At 37.3% G+C, this 16426-nt stretch overlaps 1 protein-coding gene across 1 annotated transcript; it reads right to left on the bottom strand.

The window, feature by feature from the left end:
• Positions 1-8579: 8579 nt before the first annotated feature.
• On the bottom strand, positions 8580-11050 carry TAP38 (thylakoid-associated phosphatase 38). Its single transcript, XM_079081315.1, has 11 exons — positions 10591-11050; positions 10310-10438; positions 10085-10187; positions 9863-9973; positions 9678-9757; positions 9524-9577; positions 9311-9427; positions 9174-9228; positions 9060-9092; positions 8921-8967; positions 8580-8821 (listed from the first exon to the last, which is right to left on the bottom strand). The coding sequence occupies exons 1-11, from the start codon at positions 10941-10943 to the stop codon at positions 8698-8700; spliced, it is 1206 nt and encodes a 401-aa protein (XP_078937441.1). The 5' UTR covers positions 10944-11050; the 3' UTR covers positions 8580-8697.
• Between the last annotated feature and the right edge of the window lie 5376 nt (positions 11051-16426).

The raw sequence follows: 16426 nt of genomic DNA, 5'->3' as shown, positions 1-16426 counted from the left end.
GGGACTGCCTTCATCTCTTCTTTTTCTTTCTCAGAAGATGGACAATTTTTCTTACTCAACTTGAAGTGGTTAGCCAAGGGCGTACCAACGGGCTTGGCATTTTCCATGTTGAACCTTTTGATCACACGTTCAACATACTCTTCCTGTGATAAGAACAATTTTCTTGATTTTCTATCACGGATAATTTTCATGCCCAATATCTGTTGTGCTTGGCCTAAGTCTTTCATATCAAAGAACTTAGACAAATCCTTCTTCAAGTTGTTGATCATCATTGCATCTTGGCCTACTATCAACATATCATCCACGTAGAGCAAAAGGATGACAAATTTCCCATCTGGAAACTTCTTCAGATAGACACAATGGTCTGCAACAGTTCTCTTGTACTCATGATTCATCATAAATGAATCAAACTTCTTGTACCACTGCCTTGGGGCTTGCTTAAGACCATAAAGGCTCTTCTTTAATTTACAGACGAGATGCTCTTTCTTTGGGACTTTAAAGCCATCAGGTTGCTCCATGTATATTTCTTCATCCAAATCACCATGGAGAAAGGCTGTTTTCACATCCATCTGCTCAAGTTCAAGATCTAGACTGGCAACTAATCCGAGTACAACTCGAATAGACATCATCTTCACAACTGGCGAAAAAATTTCATCAAAGTCGATTCCTTCTTTTTGTTGGAAACCTTTGACAACGAGTCTCGCCTTATACTTCATAGTATTTCCCTTGCCGTCTTTCTTCAACTTGAAAACCCACTTGTTTTTCAAGGCTTTCTTTCCTTTGGGGAGGTTTACCAACTCATATGTTTGATTCTTCTGCAAAGAATTCATTTCTTCTTCCATGGCCTTCTGCCAATTTGCTTTGTCAATATGAGATTGAGCTTCTTGAAAACTCTCTGGCTCCCCCTCACTAGTAAGAAGGATGTAGTTTGAAGTCGGATATCTTGTTGATGGAGCACGTACTCGTTCGGATCGTCTAACTTGAGTTCCTTCGTTTGCAACTTCTGGCAGTGGATCTGAATTATCCAGGGGTGGAAGCTCCCCCTGCTCAACACCTTCTTGATATGCATCATCGCCTTCTTCATCCACTTCTTCAGCGGAAACATCTTCTTTATTTTCAGATATTATATCTGAAACTTTGGAGCTTTGTTGCTTGTTAACCGGTGCCTTGAAATCATAATACTGGTTTTCATAGAAAACCACATCTCTACTTCGAATAACCTTCTTTAGTTCTGGGTCCCATAGCCTGTACCCGAACTCTTCATCTCCATATCCAATAAAGATGCATGGAGTGGATTTGAGGTCCAACTTCTTCCGCATTTCACTTGATACATGTGCAAACGCCTTGCACCCAAATACTCTCAAGTGAGAATATGATATGTCTTTACCCGTCCATATCTTCTCCGGAACTTCAAAATTCAATGGAGCGGAAGGTGACCTATTTATTAGATAGCAAGATGTCAATACAGCTTCACCCCAGAATGGCTTTGGGAGTTTAGTCATGCTGAGCATGCATCGAACTTTCTCAACAATGGTGCGATTCATCCGTTCTGCTACACCATTGTGTTGTGGGGTTCGTGGGACAGTCTTTTCATGTCTGATATCATGTTCCGTGCAGTATTTAGAGAACTCACGGGAATAGTATTCGCCTCCATTATCTGATCGGAGACATTTTAGCTTCTTGCCTGTTTGTCTTTCCACCATTGCATGAAAAGCTTTGAAGCGGTCCAATACTTGGTCCTTCGTTCTCAAACAGTATGCCCATACCTTTCGTGACGCATCGTCAATGAATGTCACAAAATACCGGCTTCCACCAAGAGATTCTACTTCAATGGGTCCACATACGTCGGAGTGGACAAGGCTCAGCAACTCATAGCGGTTCTTTCTTGTGGAGCTAAAGGAAACTCTGTGTTGTTTCCCGAATAGGCAGTATTTACAAGGATCCAAGGCAACATCTTTTGCCATTGAAATGGACTCCTTCTTTGCAAGAGTCGTCAATCCCTTCTCGCTCATGTGGCCTAGTCTTCTATGCCACAAGTTTGGTGATGTCTCTTCTTTAACAACATTGAGACTTGGTTGAAGCAACTTTGCATGACTTTTATAAAGAGTACCATCAAGTTTTCCCCTTGCAACAACCATAACACCTTTCAACAACTTCCAGGTGCCATTTTTGAATTGATTATCATATCCTTGGACGTCAAGAGCTCCAACTGAGATAAGATTCATTCTCAGCTCTGGGACATGCCGAACATCTTTCAACACCAATGTACATCCAACATTGGTCTTTAAATGCACATCACCAATACCAGCAATGCTTGAGAAACTGGTGTTTCCCATCTTCACGGTACCATGGTCTCCGGGTTTATAAGTACTGAATAAATCCCGGTTTGGAGTCAAATGATATGATGCAGCGCTATCAATCACCCACTCATCATCATGAGTTTCAACATGTAGGCATGCTTCCTCCTCGTATGTAACAAGGGCAACGTCTTGTGTTATGGTGACCATGGTTTCACCATTCTCCCTGCTTGGATTCTGGCTTGTCTCGGGCTGCTCTCGTAAGAACTTTCGGCAATCACTCCTTTTGTGGCCATAATAATTACAATGATTGCAATAGCCTTCGAACCATGTATTTGAAGATTTACCTCGCTCTCGCGATTTCCCTCGATCTCGTGATTTCCCACGATCTTGGGATCTTCCTCTACTTTGACCATGTCTACCTCTGCCTCTACCTCGACCTCGGCCTCCAGTTCTGCCTCCGCCTCTTTCTTTGTTTTCTGACACGAGGGCAAAAGACTGGTCTGTACCAGCTTCTTTCCTTCTGGCTTCCTCGTTCATTAGGGCATCTGTGACCATCTCCATTGTCACTTTACCACCGGGGGCAGAATTGCTGAGAGTCACAACAAGCGTCTCCCAATTATCTGGTAGAGAACTCAAGAGCAATATGGCTTGTTCCTCGTCTTTGAGAACCCAATCAGCAGCACCGAGCTGGTTTACGAGATCCTGGAACTGACTCGTATGCTCGGTTATGGACGTACCACTTCGTAACTTGTGGTTTACAAGGCGCCTCATCAGCAAGGTCTTGTTGCGTGCCGTCTTTGCCTGATACATATTCTCGAGCTTCTCCCAAAGTTTGTACGCGTCTGTCTCTTGAGAGACATGATGAAAAACACTGTGGTCGATCCACTGTCGAATTTGTGCCACCGTTTTCCTGTTTATTCTCGTCCAAACTTCGTCTGTCTTCGTGTTGGGTTTGACGCCTTGCTTTTCTATAGGCTCTGCTAAATCTTTCAGATTAAGCAAATCTTCCATCCTTGGCTTCCACATGTTGTAATTTGTGGGCGTAAGTCGAACCATCGTAATCGTACTTGTAGATTCCATCGAAAGTAATTGAAAATTTATTTTACAAATATTTCGAGGAAAAATTATATAAAACCGAGCTCTCAGTTGGATTCGGAAGCGTCAAAAATGGTGGGGTAGAGTTTTTCGGGGTCAAAATATACTTTCTTGAAAAGTTATGTGTTAATTTGTAACTTTTCGGAATTATAGGGACTAAACTGTAATTTTCACAGCATACAGGGACTAATCTGAAACGTTTCTGCCAACCAGGGACCTTTCTGAAACTTTTCTGAAGTCTAGGGAGCAAACAGGTTACTTTCGGAACAAACAGGGACCGAACTGCAGTGTTTTAGAAACAGAGGGACCTGTTTGAAATTTTCGGAAACTTCAGGGGCTAAACTGCAACTTCCTGAAATTCTGGTCAATGATGACCTCACTGATGACGTCACTCCTTCTTCCCCGGCAGTCTTCTCCGGCCACCTGGTTTTTCCGGCGACTTTTCCGGCGAGATTTGACCAACTTTGACCAACGATTTGAGGGCCTTCTGGTGGTCAAAAAATTACGAAAAATATATTTTCGGAATCCTTGAAACAAGCCCTTTCCAACGGTGTACTCAAAAACGGATTTTGAGACAAAAAAATTTTGACGAAAAAACAGAGAAATTCGTAAAGAATTCCCTGGACACCGAACCAAGCTCTGATACCAGTTGTTGGGGTTGGAAAACTCTTCTATTAAACACTAAAATAGAATTACAATAGGATGAGCAACTCTCACACTCAACTATTACAAAAGACCAACCCTCTCACTAACACTCTCACTCTAAGTTTTATACCATTTGTGTCTCTGTATTTGGGATGCATACAACTGAAGAATGAAGTCTCTATTTATAGTCTTGGCAGCCACCATTGTAGTTGCGTCTATTAATTGTGTTCATCATAGGGTGGGAAGAAAAGCTTGTCCCGTAGGTTTCATTTTGTCAACAATGATGGCTACTGTAGCTTTGGAGGCTTTGGAGGCTGGAACACAACAAAAAAGAGCCGTATAGCTCAATATCATCATACTTATGTGCATTATTAACCACTCCAATTGTAGAGCAAGTATTAATACTATGGGTTTACGTATTTCAGTTAAAAGACCCGAAGTAGCAAAACCCTAAGCAAAAATAGTACTTTTTTTTAGGGTCATTTTGTTAGTCGTTTGTCAAGCCTTATGGTTTCTAAACATTTTGTGTGATCTGAAATTGTATAATTGGTTACTTGCTGAAATTTATTGTGTTAAAAAATATGATGTACAATTGTAGCAAATAATGTGTTTCAAACAAATCATATTTTGATTTTACATACATATAGTTAGAGAAAATTTGGGCAATGGATTTATAAGTTGGTTCGCTTGATCAATCTATTGAAAGGTCATTGGTACAAAGACTACAATAGGTTTTAAAAAAATGCAGTGGCAATCGAATAGTGATCACTGATCAACCTTTAAGACTAAGGGGATGTTACATAGTTTGGGGCTTACGAGAGTTACATGCCTAGGAATAGTGATAAACCTTCAAGCACGAGATTGCTTATTTGTGGAATGTAATGATTGCCGAAGAGACTTGATTACCACTATAATGACCAAGAAAAAGGGTCCCTTTCTATTTATGGATCTCCTGTGACTTGTAAAGCTTAATACAAAATCAATAGAAATCTCTCTAATTCAGTTGTGGACAAACCACTAATCATGTTAACTACGTAATAATTAATGCGTGTTTTTTTTTCCTCACATCTGATATTATATGTTTGTCAATCGTATACTTAAGTCTTAAGAGACACCAACTTGTACAAGTGTATGCAGCTCTTTATTCATATTTTAGCATAGTCCACACTGGACTTGGTACTCATTTAAATTGCAACTACATAAAAGGTTTGATGACACTAAATTACCTACAGTTTGACCCATAATGTATCTTTACATAATTGCAAAGAGGGTGAAATTGGAGGCAAGAACGAAGGTGGGGTTAGGTGTGGTAGGAGTGCCGGAAACACATGAGATTAGATGATGCTAGTAGAGTATAAAACATAAATCTTGTAGTTTCATAAGATATTTAAGTATATAGAAACTAATGTGAAATTAATGGGGAGAAGGGTGATGTAACATATAATTAATGAGACTTAAACCTCAGTTTGGGTTATAAATATCGAGTAGAAAGAAAGCATCTCAAAACACCATAGAAGCAACCTTTTTATCAATACTTGTTAGCTTCATGGCTCTAATCACCAAATCCACTATTCTAATTTCGGTTCTAGTACTCCTCCTTTACACATGCTCATGTTCAGGTATTTTACATTCTTCATGCCATAACTATGTTTATATATATATATATATATATATATATATATATATATATATATATATATATATATATATATATATATATATATATATATATATATATATATAGGGTTAGGTTATAATGTGGATGATAACTATTGTGTGGTCGTAAGGACAATTCTAAACCAACAGATGAAGAATCAAGAATGATTATGATCTAGGGTCTATAGTATTACAGTGGAATAACATGTACCATATAATAACATAAAATTCAATGAAAGGGTATTTTAGTCAATTTAGCTAAATTTAAAAAAGGTAAATTCCGGATTTTATGGATACTTTTTCTTATTTTAAAAAAATATGATTTTGAAGGATAATCATTCTTTTAATTGGAAAATCTGGAAAAATATGTTTGTAACTATGGTGTCATTCTGACAGAATATATTTAAGAATAAGAAATCAACTTTTTCTTTTTACAAAATTTCCATCCTAAGCAGAATGTAATACACAAAAACATTTTTTATACTAATAACATATTAAATAATTACATTCTATGAAGTAGTCCATATCAAAAAACAGAAAAATCTGAAAACCAATAACAATATTTAATTTTGCATTCTTGAAGAATGAGATACAAAAACTCGTTCTGTGAGAATGACAACAATAAAATCGAATTCTAGGGCTTCTTCATCTGGATTTTTCATGAAGTTGTAGGTGGTAAAACTAGCAGAATCCATCATCTTCTTTTGTATCTCTCAATTTCATTGAGAGGATAAAAATGCCTTTGTTCTTGACTTCTTGAATTTCCGGCTATTGAGATGTATGAAATCATTATTCACTTCTTGATTTTCGAAATATTTGGTATTTTGGAATCAATCTTGGATTCTTCAATCATTATTGGTTTTACGAGACTGTCAGACAAATATGAAGAATGTCAACATTAACTATAATCAACATTTTAAATTACTACCAACACATATGCAAATCTTTAAACCAAACTCACAAATTATAGTCCAATCTTCCAAAATAGAATGCATACCACATTATATTGCTATAAGATTCTAATAGAATGAATGGTTGTATATTTTAACAGAATGATGTTATTTCTAACCGAATGATCATTTAAATATTCTAATAGAATGAGTTTATGAGTATTCTACACACATATTGATGTTACTGTTTATAATTTGTTCTCTGGTTATGTCCATCAAAGACCTATTAAACACATACAAGTTTTGAAAGAGAGGGTTTTTATTTGTATCGACTTCTTTATGTAGATGGTTGTCTATGTAAGGATTAGATGACAGAAGTTAGCATAAATATTTCACAAAATTGGTGTCATATTACAAGTCTCCAATAAACTGTGCTTGCATAGAGAAAAGATCCCCACCTCCATGAACAAAATTAAAAGAGATTATGCCTTGTAAATCATATGAATGTTAGCTGAAAACTATCATACACGAATTCTTGGTTTTATAATGTCAAACTGTGAGGAAAAGCAGCAAAACAATTAAACAGATCGTATTTATTTGAACAAGTGGTGCCGAAGATTTCCAATCTGTAGAGTGCAGCCATGATAAGTTCTTATGGCTATCAAATTACAAGTAAAATTTCGAACTAGTATTCTCAATCATAAATACATTAATAGAGAAGATAACATGCATGCCAAATTCGATGTTCGTATCTGCTATCTGCTTTCAAATCTAGGCACTAGGTAAGTAATCAACAATTAACACCAAAAGAAATGAAATGAACAATCAAGAAACACTCACCAATTCAAGTTTCAAATTACAAAGTTTAAAGTAATCAGGAAAGTTCCGATGACTAGATTTACAAAAACAACTATAAAAACTTACTTGGTCGCCGCCGGAGAAGGAGGTCGACTTCACGGGAAAATAGGGATGAGATACCGGCGATCAGATGTCAGGATGAGGAGATTCCAGCAAGCAGCTAGTGGGAGCGTCTCGATCTAAGGCTCGGTCCAAGTCCTCGATTCTGGACGGTGGCCGAGCTCGAGCAGACAAGGGGGTGGGGGTGGAAGAGAGGGTTTCTTTGAGGCGGTGAATAATGTAGAGGGTTTCTTTCAGGTCTTGTTAACACTTGTAGACGACTCATATTTCGATGGACTGTGAACCTCCTTATCAAGAATTTTGAAACGGGGAAGGACTGTTATTATTCTGAGGAAGCCACAGATTGAATGAGATTTGACCTAGCTAAACAAATAAGTGTGCAACCAATGAACCTTTCATCCTCTTCTGCGCTTCTTTTCTTCTACTATTGATCCTCTCCCTCTTCAAGATCGCACTACTCATCATCTGATCAATGGTGATGTAGAGGACGGTAGCATGGTGTTGATGAAGTCGACTTAGGGTTATCGATGGCAGGCATGATGATTTAAAGGGATTCATCCATGATTTAAGGAATTTAGTTTTGGTTATTATTAAATTTATATGTAATATTACTTATATGCCCTTATTAGATTATTTAATTATTTATTCTTTTTCTAAAATCTGATTGATCCCTACAACCACACAATAGTTATTGATCCACATATATATATATATATATATATATATATATATATATATATATATATATATATATATATAGGGAATGACATGAGCGATGCACACGCTGTGGCCCCGGCCCCAGACATTTTGGCGAGTCGTTCATGGGAGTTTGCACCGCTTGAAGCGGAGACAGACTACAATGATCCAATGAGGGGAGGTGGACACAGCCCACTCACAAGAACTTAAGCTTTCATATTAAGAAAAATAATTCAATCAGAACGTGTTTAGTTGTATTGAAGCGGCAACTGGGAACATCTTCTTTAGAAGATGAGATGCATGAGAATGAATAAAGGCTGGCTTTTTATCATCTGATTCTGATCTAAATACAATACACTTTTAAAACAAGATATCATCATACATTTATGCTGGCTATAATAATAGATTAATAGATGAAGTAAGGTATATATATGTTATACACTTACAGTAATAGAATATGATTTGATTATATACAGACAGAGGGAGAGAGTTGAGTTTCAAAATGAAGCAGTAGATGACATCCATATCCCAAACGACACGATACCAATGGTCGCAAAAGCTTGGATCATTTCATACACAAAGTTTTGTTTCTGTATAGGTAAATTTTCCCAATCCGTCCGCCTATCACCAACACCAACATAAACTCAAATCATCAAACTTACATACAAAAAAAAAAAAAAATTTACACTTTCATCATTATTTTTTAAAAAATATGCATACCCCAAATCAGCAATCACAATGGTTACATTATCTTGAGAATATTGGTCCTGCAATAAAACAGAGCTTGGAAGTCAAGGGAAATGAGAAACTCGTGATCAAAAGGTGAAAATGTGTACGGAATTCATTACATAGTACATACCAAGGCCATTTGAGCTAGAGCTTCAGATGCAGCCTACAATATATTGGTATAAAAATAATAAAGATTTTATAAACTTTTGTTTTTCTTGAAAATTATTTCATGGAAGCTAATTACCTGCACATCTCCATGTTCCCGAAGTTGGTTTCTAACAAAGTTGACCGCATCCGAGCTGAAGGTAATAAAATTTGGATAAAATAATGAAGTCATAAAAAAAAAAAAAAAAAAAAAGGTAAAGGAAAGATAGATTGAACCTTTTAATGTAGTCCCATAAGCCATCAGTTGCTAACAATACAAATTCTGCTTCAGGCCCAAGTGTAACTTGATAAATATCAGGAGTAGCAATAACCAAGTCCCCAAAGAAGCGTATGCTGCACCAGATCATAACCCCAATTTTATAATTTATAAACAAAACAGCAGTGGGCAAAGGGTATTTCAGTCATTTACATAAATGAGAGAATGACTACCGTGATACGAATTTTTCAGACCATCTGCCTTCGGCAACTCCCTTTTCCAGCATCCTTTCAATAGTCAAAAATAATGTTCACTCACACATCAATCAACTAGTAATATAATATACACGAATATTAAAAAGGATTTAGACTAGAAATAAGAGATTACTCTTTCTTCTTTGTTTTAAACCGCATGTCACCAAAGGCACGAGATACAGAAATATCTCCACAGATTCTTCCATCCGAAATCTACAGAGACACGAAGCGATTTTATCAAATCAATATTATATTATATACAAGTAATAAAAGTGAAAAAGGAAATATAAAATAGGAAATAAGAAGAGAATAACAGACCCATCCACCTGCTTCTCTGATTCGCTTGATCTCTTGAAGGGAAACCTTGTTTCTTCCATAGGGTCTGTGAGAATTGGTCAATTCTTGTGCCTTTCCAGACTGTGAAAGAACCTGCCAACAAGTTTTTTTGCCTCATCAAAAACTCATTCCACTACGTATTAATTTCTAATTTGGCTTGTGATTTTTAAAAAATATATAAAAATCAGGGGGAAATTCACATACCGCACATGAATCACCAACATGAGAGATGAACAGCATATTGTTTCCTAGGAACATAGTTGTAGCTGTTGCACCAGATTCATCATCCTCTCCATTCATCTCAAGCCTTTACAAAATCAAACAGCATCTAAACCTTCAATGCAATAATACAGAAACGGAAATCATACATACTCCTTTGACAATTGTTTGGGGCAATACAAACTGTCTGCAAGTATATGTTAAGCTCACCAGTTTAGAAGTTTGGCATCAGCATTCTGGAAAGCCTCCTGCAGTGCTTTCTCGATTCCAATGGTGTCTTTTTTACTCAACAATAGCCCCCCTTGTAGAGCCTTAACACACTCCTTGTATAGCTCCTCCCTACATGTTCAAATATTCAGTCCTCTAAACTAAACAAGGGTTTCCACAAAAATTCCATAATTTATAAAGATACAAATCAACCAAAACTTGAATATTAGGAAAGATAAAACTTACTGAGACATAAACACAAACACCTAACGTGCATAACAAACCTGAGGAACTTAACAGAAGAGAAACCCGCGTGGCCATCGAAAACGGCAGCAAAAAAGAAACCATCAAGTTCGTTATGAGGCGATGAGCCGACTATAACAGCATCGTCTTCCATCTCCTCGCGGGCACCTTGTAATTTGGCGGAACCCCATCTGATCCCAGAGCCAAGGCCATCAGAGAGAGAAGATGGAGCGTCGATTGCAATCGCCGAACAGCACCGGGGGCTGCCTTCTCTACTCCACTTTCTCATAATTATATGATTATTTCTATTACAACTATTAGTCTTCTTCAAGTCGATCTTACTAACGTTGTTGTTGAGTAGAAATCTTTGCAAGCGTGGACTCCATAAAGCCATTGATGAGAGAAGATGTAGTTTGCGAGAAGAAGAACGGTGAAATAGAAATGGGTATATGATAAATAAGCGTAAGTGAGGTGAAGCTCCGAAGGATAAGAAGAGCGCAAACGCTGGCCGCTAACTGGTTTAACGGATTAGATTATCTTGAGTTGAGTTTTGTACTACAATATATAATTGTAGTACTTTCAAAAAATATTTACTAATATGCAGTACCTTCAAAGTTTATTTACCAAAAGCTTGCAAAATTGGTTTTTTTTTTTTTTTTTATGTGAACCCCCATCCAGTTTGTATCTGAAAAGAAAATATTTGGTTCGTACTAAACTGGTTGCAAATGTGGAAGCCGTCACACGCGCTTCCTAATGCCCGTTCGATCACCATTATACTACCACCCCCATGGAATTATTCAGCGCACAAGCCATCGAGTCCGGCTTGTGGGTCTCCCTCTCCAACATCAACCTTATGTTGCTTGTTGAGAGCTTCAAATGAACCATCTCACAAACTCTTGAATTTAAACGGATAAACCACTCATATGGTATATTAAGTTAAATTTAAATGGATAAATCGTGTATTGTGATTCATTTATATTTTTTTATCTTGGTATATGTTGCTCTCCCTATTAAATATTTTAATCGTATTTCCGAATCCTAGTCAGTTATTTGTATCATTGTTGGGTTTGCACTTGTTTATGAGAAACAATGTTTTATATGCCTTCTCGTGTGCTTTGCATCAGTCCAGATATATTTGTATTGTGTCTCTCTCAGATATATTTGTATTGTGTCTCTCTCTGGTGCTCATTTGGACTCGACATAGTATCTTCAACAAGTGGTATTAGAGCTTTAGGTTTTCTTTGTAATATATATGGAGTTTTCCTTGTTTCGAAAATTTGCAAATTTGTGATACGCCGATATAATGTAAGAGTTATATTTTGGTTACCGGATCATCGCCATCATATGGTGAGGGCCCATATGTTATTATGAGATCCGCCCTTCGTATTGGAAAATGAAATTAGGTTGGTGACCTGGTATTTGGGAATGGAAGATAAAAGTTGTGTTGGTCGAAAACAAACGTCATTTGGTTATATTTGTTGGAAAAGTGTCCACAATCATAACAATTAATAATATTACTATTAGGTATGGTTCTTTTGGGTTACACGCAAAGGCAAAAATGAACAATTAATGACACAAGAGAATTATAGGGATTTAGTTTGCTAATTAATTAAATGTATAATTATTTAATGGAAACTTGTAGATTATCAAGGGCTTAAATGTAAATATATGAAAGATAATTACTTGCATTATAGATAATTACTAAATAATAGAGTTATTATCTAATAAGGAGCCCTAATCCCACCCTATAAATAGAGAGGTTGTTGGACAAACTCTGATGATGATTCCAAGTGGAAAACTCTCTAAAATCCGACAACATTTTCTTCTTTCTAAAGCCTAAAGAAACCCAAAGAGCACAACGCGCCTCGATAACATATCAATATATGTTTGGTGTTTTGATTCAAGAAATATCAAGATTGTTGTTCTTACTTCCTTGGGTGTGATCACATAAGAGGATCATTCTTTGGGTTCTATTCCACTTGTTGAATTGGCAAGAAAAAAAAATCAAAGGCTACAAATGTATGTTTCCTTTTTCCCTCTCTTAAATTGATTTTATGCTGCATTGATTAGTTGATCAAGAGATTTGACTCTTGAGATATTAGTTACTATAGTTTATGATTGCTTTACTTGTGCTAGTGCCTTTGTGGTCAAAGATCCTCATAACCAACAATATTTTCTCCTAAGGAGTTTGACCCATATAAGTCCCCATAAGAACAACAATATTTTCTCCTAAGGAGTTTGACCCATATAAGTCCCCATAAGAACTTAAGGATATGAAACAGTGGGAATTTGATCAACTACAATTAGTGATGGGAGAGAACATGATTAGCCATATTCATGAACAAAATATTACCAAGGGTATTTGGTACAAGCTAGATGAGATTTATTTGTAGATGTTATTAAATAACATGCTAATTTCTATGAAGTCGGTTATCTCTTACAAATTCATTTTACATGGCTTAGCAAGTTACCCCATGGTTGAAGTCATGTGACAGTATTTGATGATATAAACATGAGGTTGAAAGATACATGTGTGAATCTTGATGAAAAGTTTATGACTATATTATTGTTACTTTCTCTTTAGGATTGATATATTGGTTTGGATAGTAGTATAAATTATAGTCATGAGACCATTACACCTCTGGTGTGAATATTGGTATCCTTTATGAGGATTTAAAGATACAAGTTTGTGGGTTGAGTGATGATTCAGTTGATAGTAATGGTAGTCAAGGCTTGTATTCAAATGGGGTTTAGACGGCTATGAGCCGGGGAGAAACGATAAGACTCGTGAACATTCAAATTCATATATAGAAGCTCACTAAGGGAAGTTTGTCAGAGAATAAAGTTGCATGCCATTTTTTATAGGATTTAAACCATTTAGTTAGGGATTATCTCAATATTTGCAATAAGGTTAAACTTGAGGATAATTTGTATCCATCTGTTTATGATTAGGCTTATGATGCATTTTTGGGTACTTTGAATATCAAGTGTTTCGAGTACTGTTCCAACATTCAACGTCTTATGTTTAGGATGTGATAGACTTTGGTTGAGTGGAAGTGTAACATCCCAAAATTTATAGCCAAAAATTTCATTTTTAATTAAGTTATTATAAAACCAATAGTATAAAAAACATCCATAGTGTCATCCCATATCAAAACCAATATGTCAATAATCAAAACATGTCATAAGGAAGCAATATCAGAGTATAATCCCAAAGATCTCATGTGCGGAAAAACATAGAGTGATGCGCTGCGATCATGTCGACTCCTTTCCTTTTGCAAAAGAAGTACCTGAAACCAAAACTGTAAACCGTAAGCACGAAGCTTAGTGAGTTCCCCCATCATACCACATACCATATAATCACATAACGCCTAACATATCTAGGTGTTGGCCTCCCCTTCGGTCTCTTTCAACCGGTAACTTCCTAACATATCTAGGTGCTGGCCTCCCCTTCGGTCTCTTTCAACGGTAACTGCCTAGCATATTCGGGTGCTGCCTACCCTTTCGGTCTCTTTCAACCGGTAACTGGGGACTATTTCACCCCTACCACTACCACATAATACCCTAGCATATACATATAAATCATATACTGCCTAGCATATCTGGGTGTTGGCTGTAACGCCCGCAGATTCGGGCTAGTCAATTTAGAGACGATAAGCGTCAAAATGACTTTTTGATAGATGATATTTAGAATAAATAATCTTAACTAAGTTGTAGTATATGTCACAAGGTTTTCGTACATATAAAAAACACGGAAATCTGAGTTATAACGAAGAAGTTATGACCTGTCGAAGTTTCGCGACAAAACCGGCACGACACCGGGAATCATAAAAAGTGAGTTTACGATAAAATACTTTTTGGCCTTAGGGTTCTAAATGAAAGTTGTAGAGTACGTCTCCACCTACGCATGGACATAAAGAATGTCAAAAACGGAGCTCGTATGCAAAAGTTATGGCCTTCCGAAGATGTAGCTGTCTAAGAGCATGACACGTGTCAGAAACCCTAATCTGACTGGGCTCACGACGTGAGGAGTCAAAACACCACATTTCGAAGCTATAAGACGCATGGAAAGCCTATGGGATGATAATTCAAAAGCTCACGACGTGAGCAATGGATTTCTCACGACGTGAGGAGTCAAACGGACACTATGCAAGCCTAGAATGCAGGTGGCGAAGCTACGAGGTGATCAGGCATGGCTCACGCGTGAGATTCCAAAAATCAGCCTATAAATAGCCATTTCGACCCTAAGCTTTCTTACACCTAACTTTTTTTCTCTCTCTCGTTTGCTGAAGCCGTTCTGCTTCCCGAGCCTAACAACGACGAACCGCTGACCGTTTCTAGATAGATTCTCTTAAAGCACACTACAAGTGAGTGCATATTACTTTCATCTTACACATAGATATGAAGTATTTTATATAAAATTACGTGCTATGTGTAAATATTATCTGAATACTTGTTGTCTATGTTGGATGATCGATTTTATATACGTTTTAAATGATTTAAACTGTATATGTATTTTATATCTACAAATATGTTGGGGTAAAACATGGGTAGATAAAATAGTTGGTGTGTGATGAAAAATGAGTTGGAAGATGAGATGAAAGGCGATATTGTGACAACCCGAAACTTCTATCTGGTACATCTAGTCAGTTAATCTAAGTTAAACTCGTTTCTGTTAACTCCTAGCACTGATTAAGGGTTCATTTAAGCGTTCTAAGCTTGAGTACAACCAAGGTCGAGATTAGGAATGAGTCAGCAAGTCGTATAGTAACGAAATCAGGCCATACACCCCTTTCGGAGGAGTGTGCGGCCGCACACATGGGTGTACGGCCGTACACAACCCTCATGGCCACACACCCACCCCTATATAAAGGGTAGACCCCTTTCCTTTCATTCCTTTAACACCTTGGAAGCACACAACACCATTTCTCTCAAGCTTCTTCAACCACAAACCCTCCAAAGCTTCAAAAACGTGAGTAATCCATCCCTCAGCTTATTGTGCTTGAAGAGCCTCTTGATCTAAGCCTTTATTCATCATGTCCCGGCATGTTCTTCATCTCTTTGAAGGAGTTCAGCCGCACACCCACATAAGGTGGCCTCACACTCCTAAAAGACCCTCCAAAGTGAGAGTTTGACTTCCATATTTGAGTTGGACATGACCCTAGCCTTGCTACACCTTAGAATTGGCATTTTGGACATCATCATGTAGGGTGTACGACCGCACACACCTGTGTACGGCCGCACACACCCTTGTGCGGTAGCACACTCCCGTGTGAGACCACACACACCCTAGGACCACAAACCCATTTCACAACTGCTTGTATTCTTAGGGAATTAGTAGACAGGTACTTCCAGGAATTTGGAGAAGTCGGAGCGTTAGAGCCACGTCTTTCCATTTTACTTTTGATATGAACAAAACTATGTATTAAGACAATGTAAACTTTTTTTTATATATGTATTCAATGTTTGGTTGTGTTTACTATGCTTGCTATGATACAACTGTTGTGATACTACGCATGACGTCAACCACCCCCGAACGTTTCCGCCGTTCCGGTTTGGGGGTGTGACATATTGGTATCAGAGCCCTTGTTTATAGCGAACTAAGTATACCGAACCTTACATGGTATACAACTATAAATACTAAGGGGCCTAAGTGCTCTAAACTAAAAGTATACTTTCAAAAATATAAGTATTTTTATAAAAAGTATACAAGTATACCTAGGTACCGGAATCAGTGTCATAAGTAGAACAAAACAAAAGTCTTTGGATGTTGGACATCGCGGTTAAACCTGGGCAGTTATGTACTCATGTCTAGGATCAATATAGCCTGATCAACTATATATTCAATCGAGGCATGACCAACATGTGCTTGGGAGT

The sequence above is a fragment of the Lactuca virosa genome, chromosome 2, assembly GCF_052849685.1.
Source record: "Lactuca virosa cultivar CGN04683 chromosome 2, Lactuca_virosa_CGN04683_v6, whole genome shotgun sequence".
NCBI lineage: Eukaryota > Viridiplantae > Streptophyta > Magnoliopsida > Asterales > Asteraceae > Lactuca > Lactuca virosa.
This window is presented reverse-complemented; position numbering and strand designations above follow the sequence as displayed.

Coding starts and splice junctions, on each gene's coding strand:
- TAP38 (XM_079081315.1), bottom strand. CDS start 10,943: ATGGCTTTATGGAGTCCACGCTTGCAAAGATTTCTACTCAACAACAAC. Junction 9,974..10,084: donor ATGTTGGTGATTCATGTGCG/GTATGTGAATTT, acceptor ACTTGTTGGCAG/GTTCTTTCACAGTCTGGAAA. Junction 9,578..9,677: donor TTTAAAACAAAGAAGAAAGA/GTAATCTCTTAT, acceptor GACTATTGAAAG/GATGCTGGAAAAGGGAGTTG.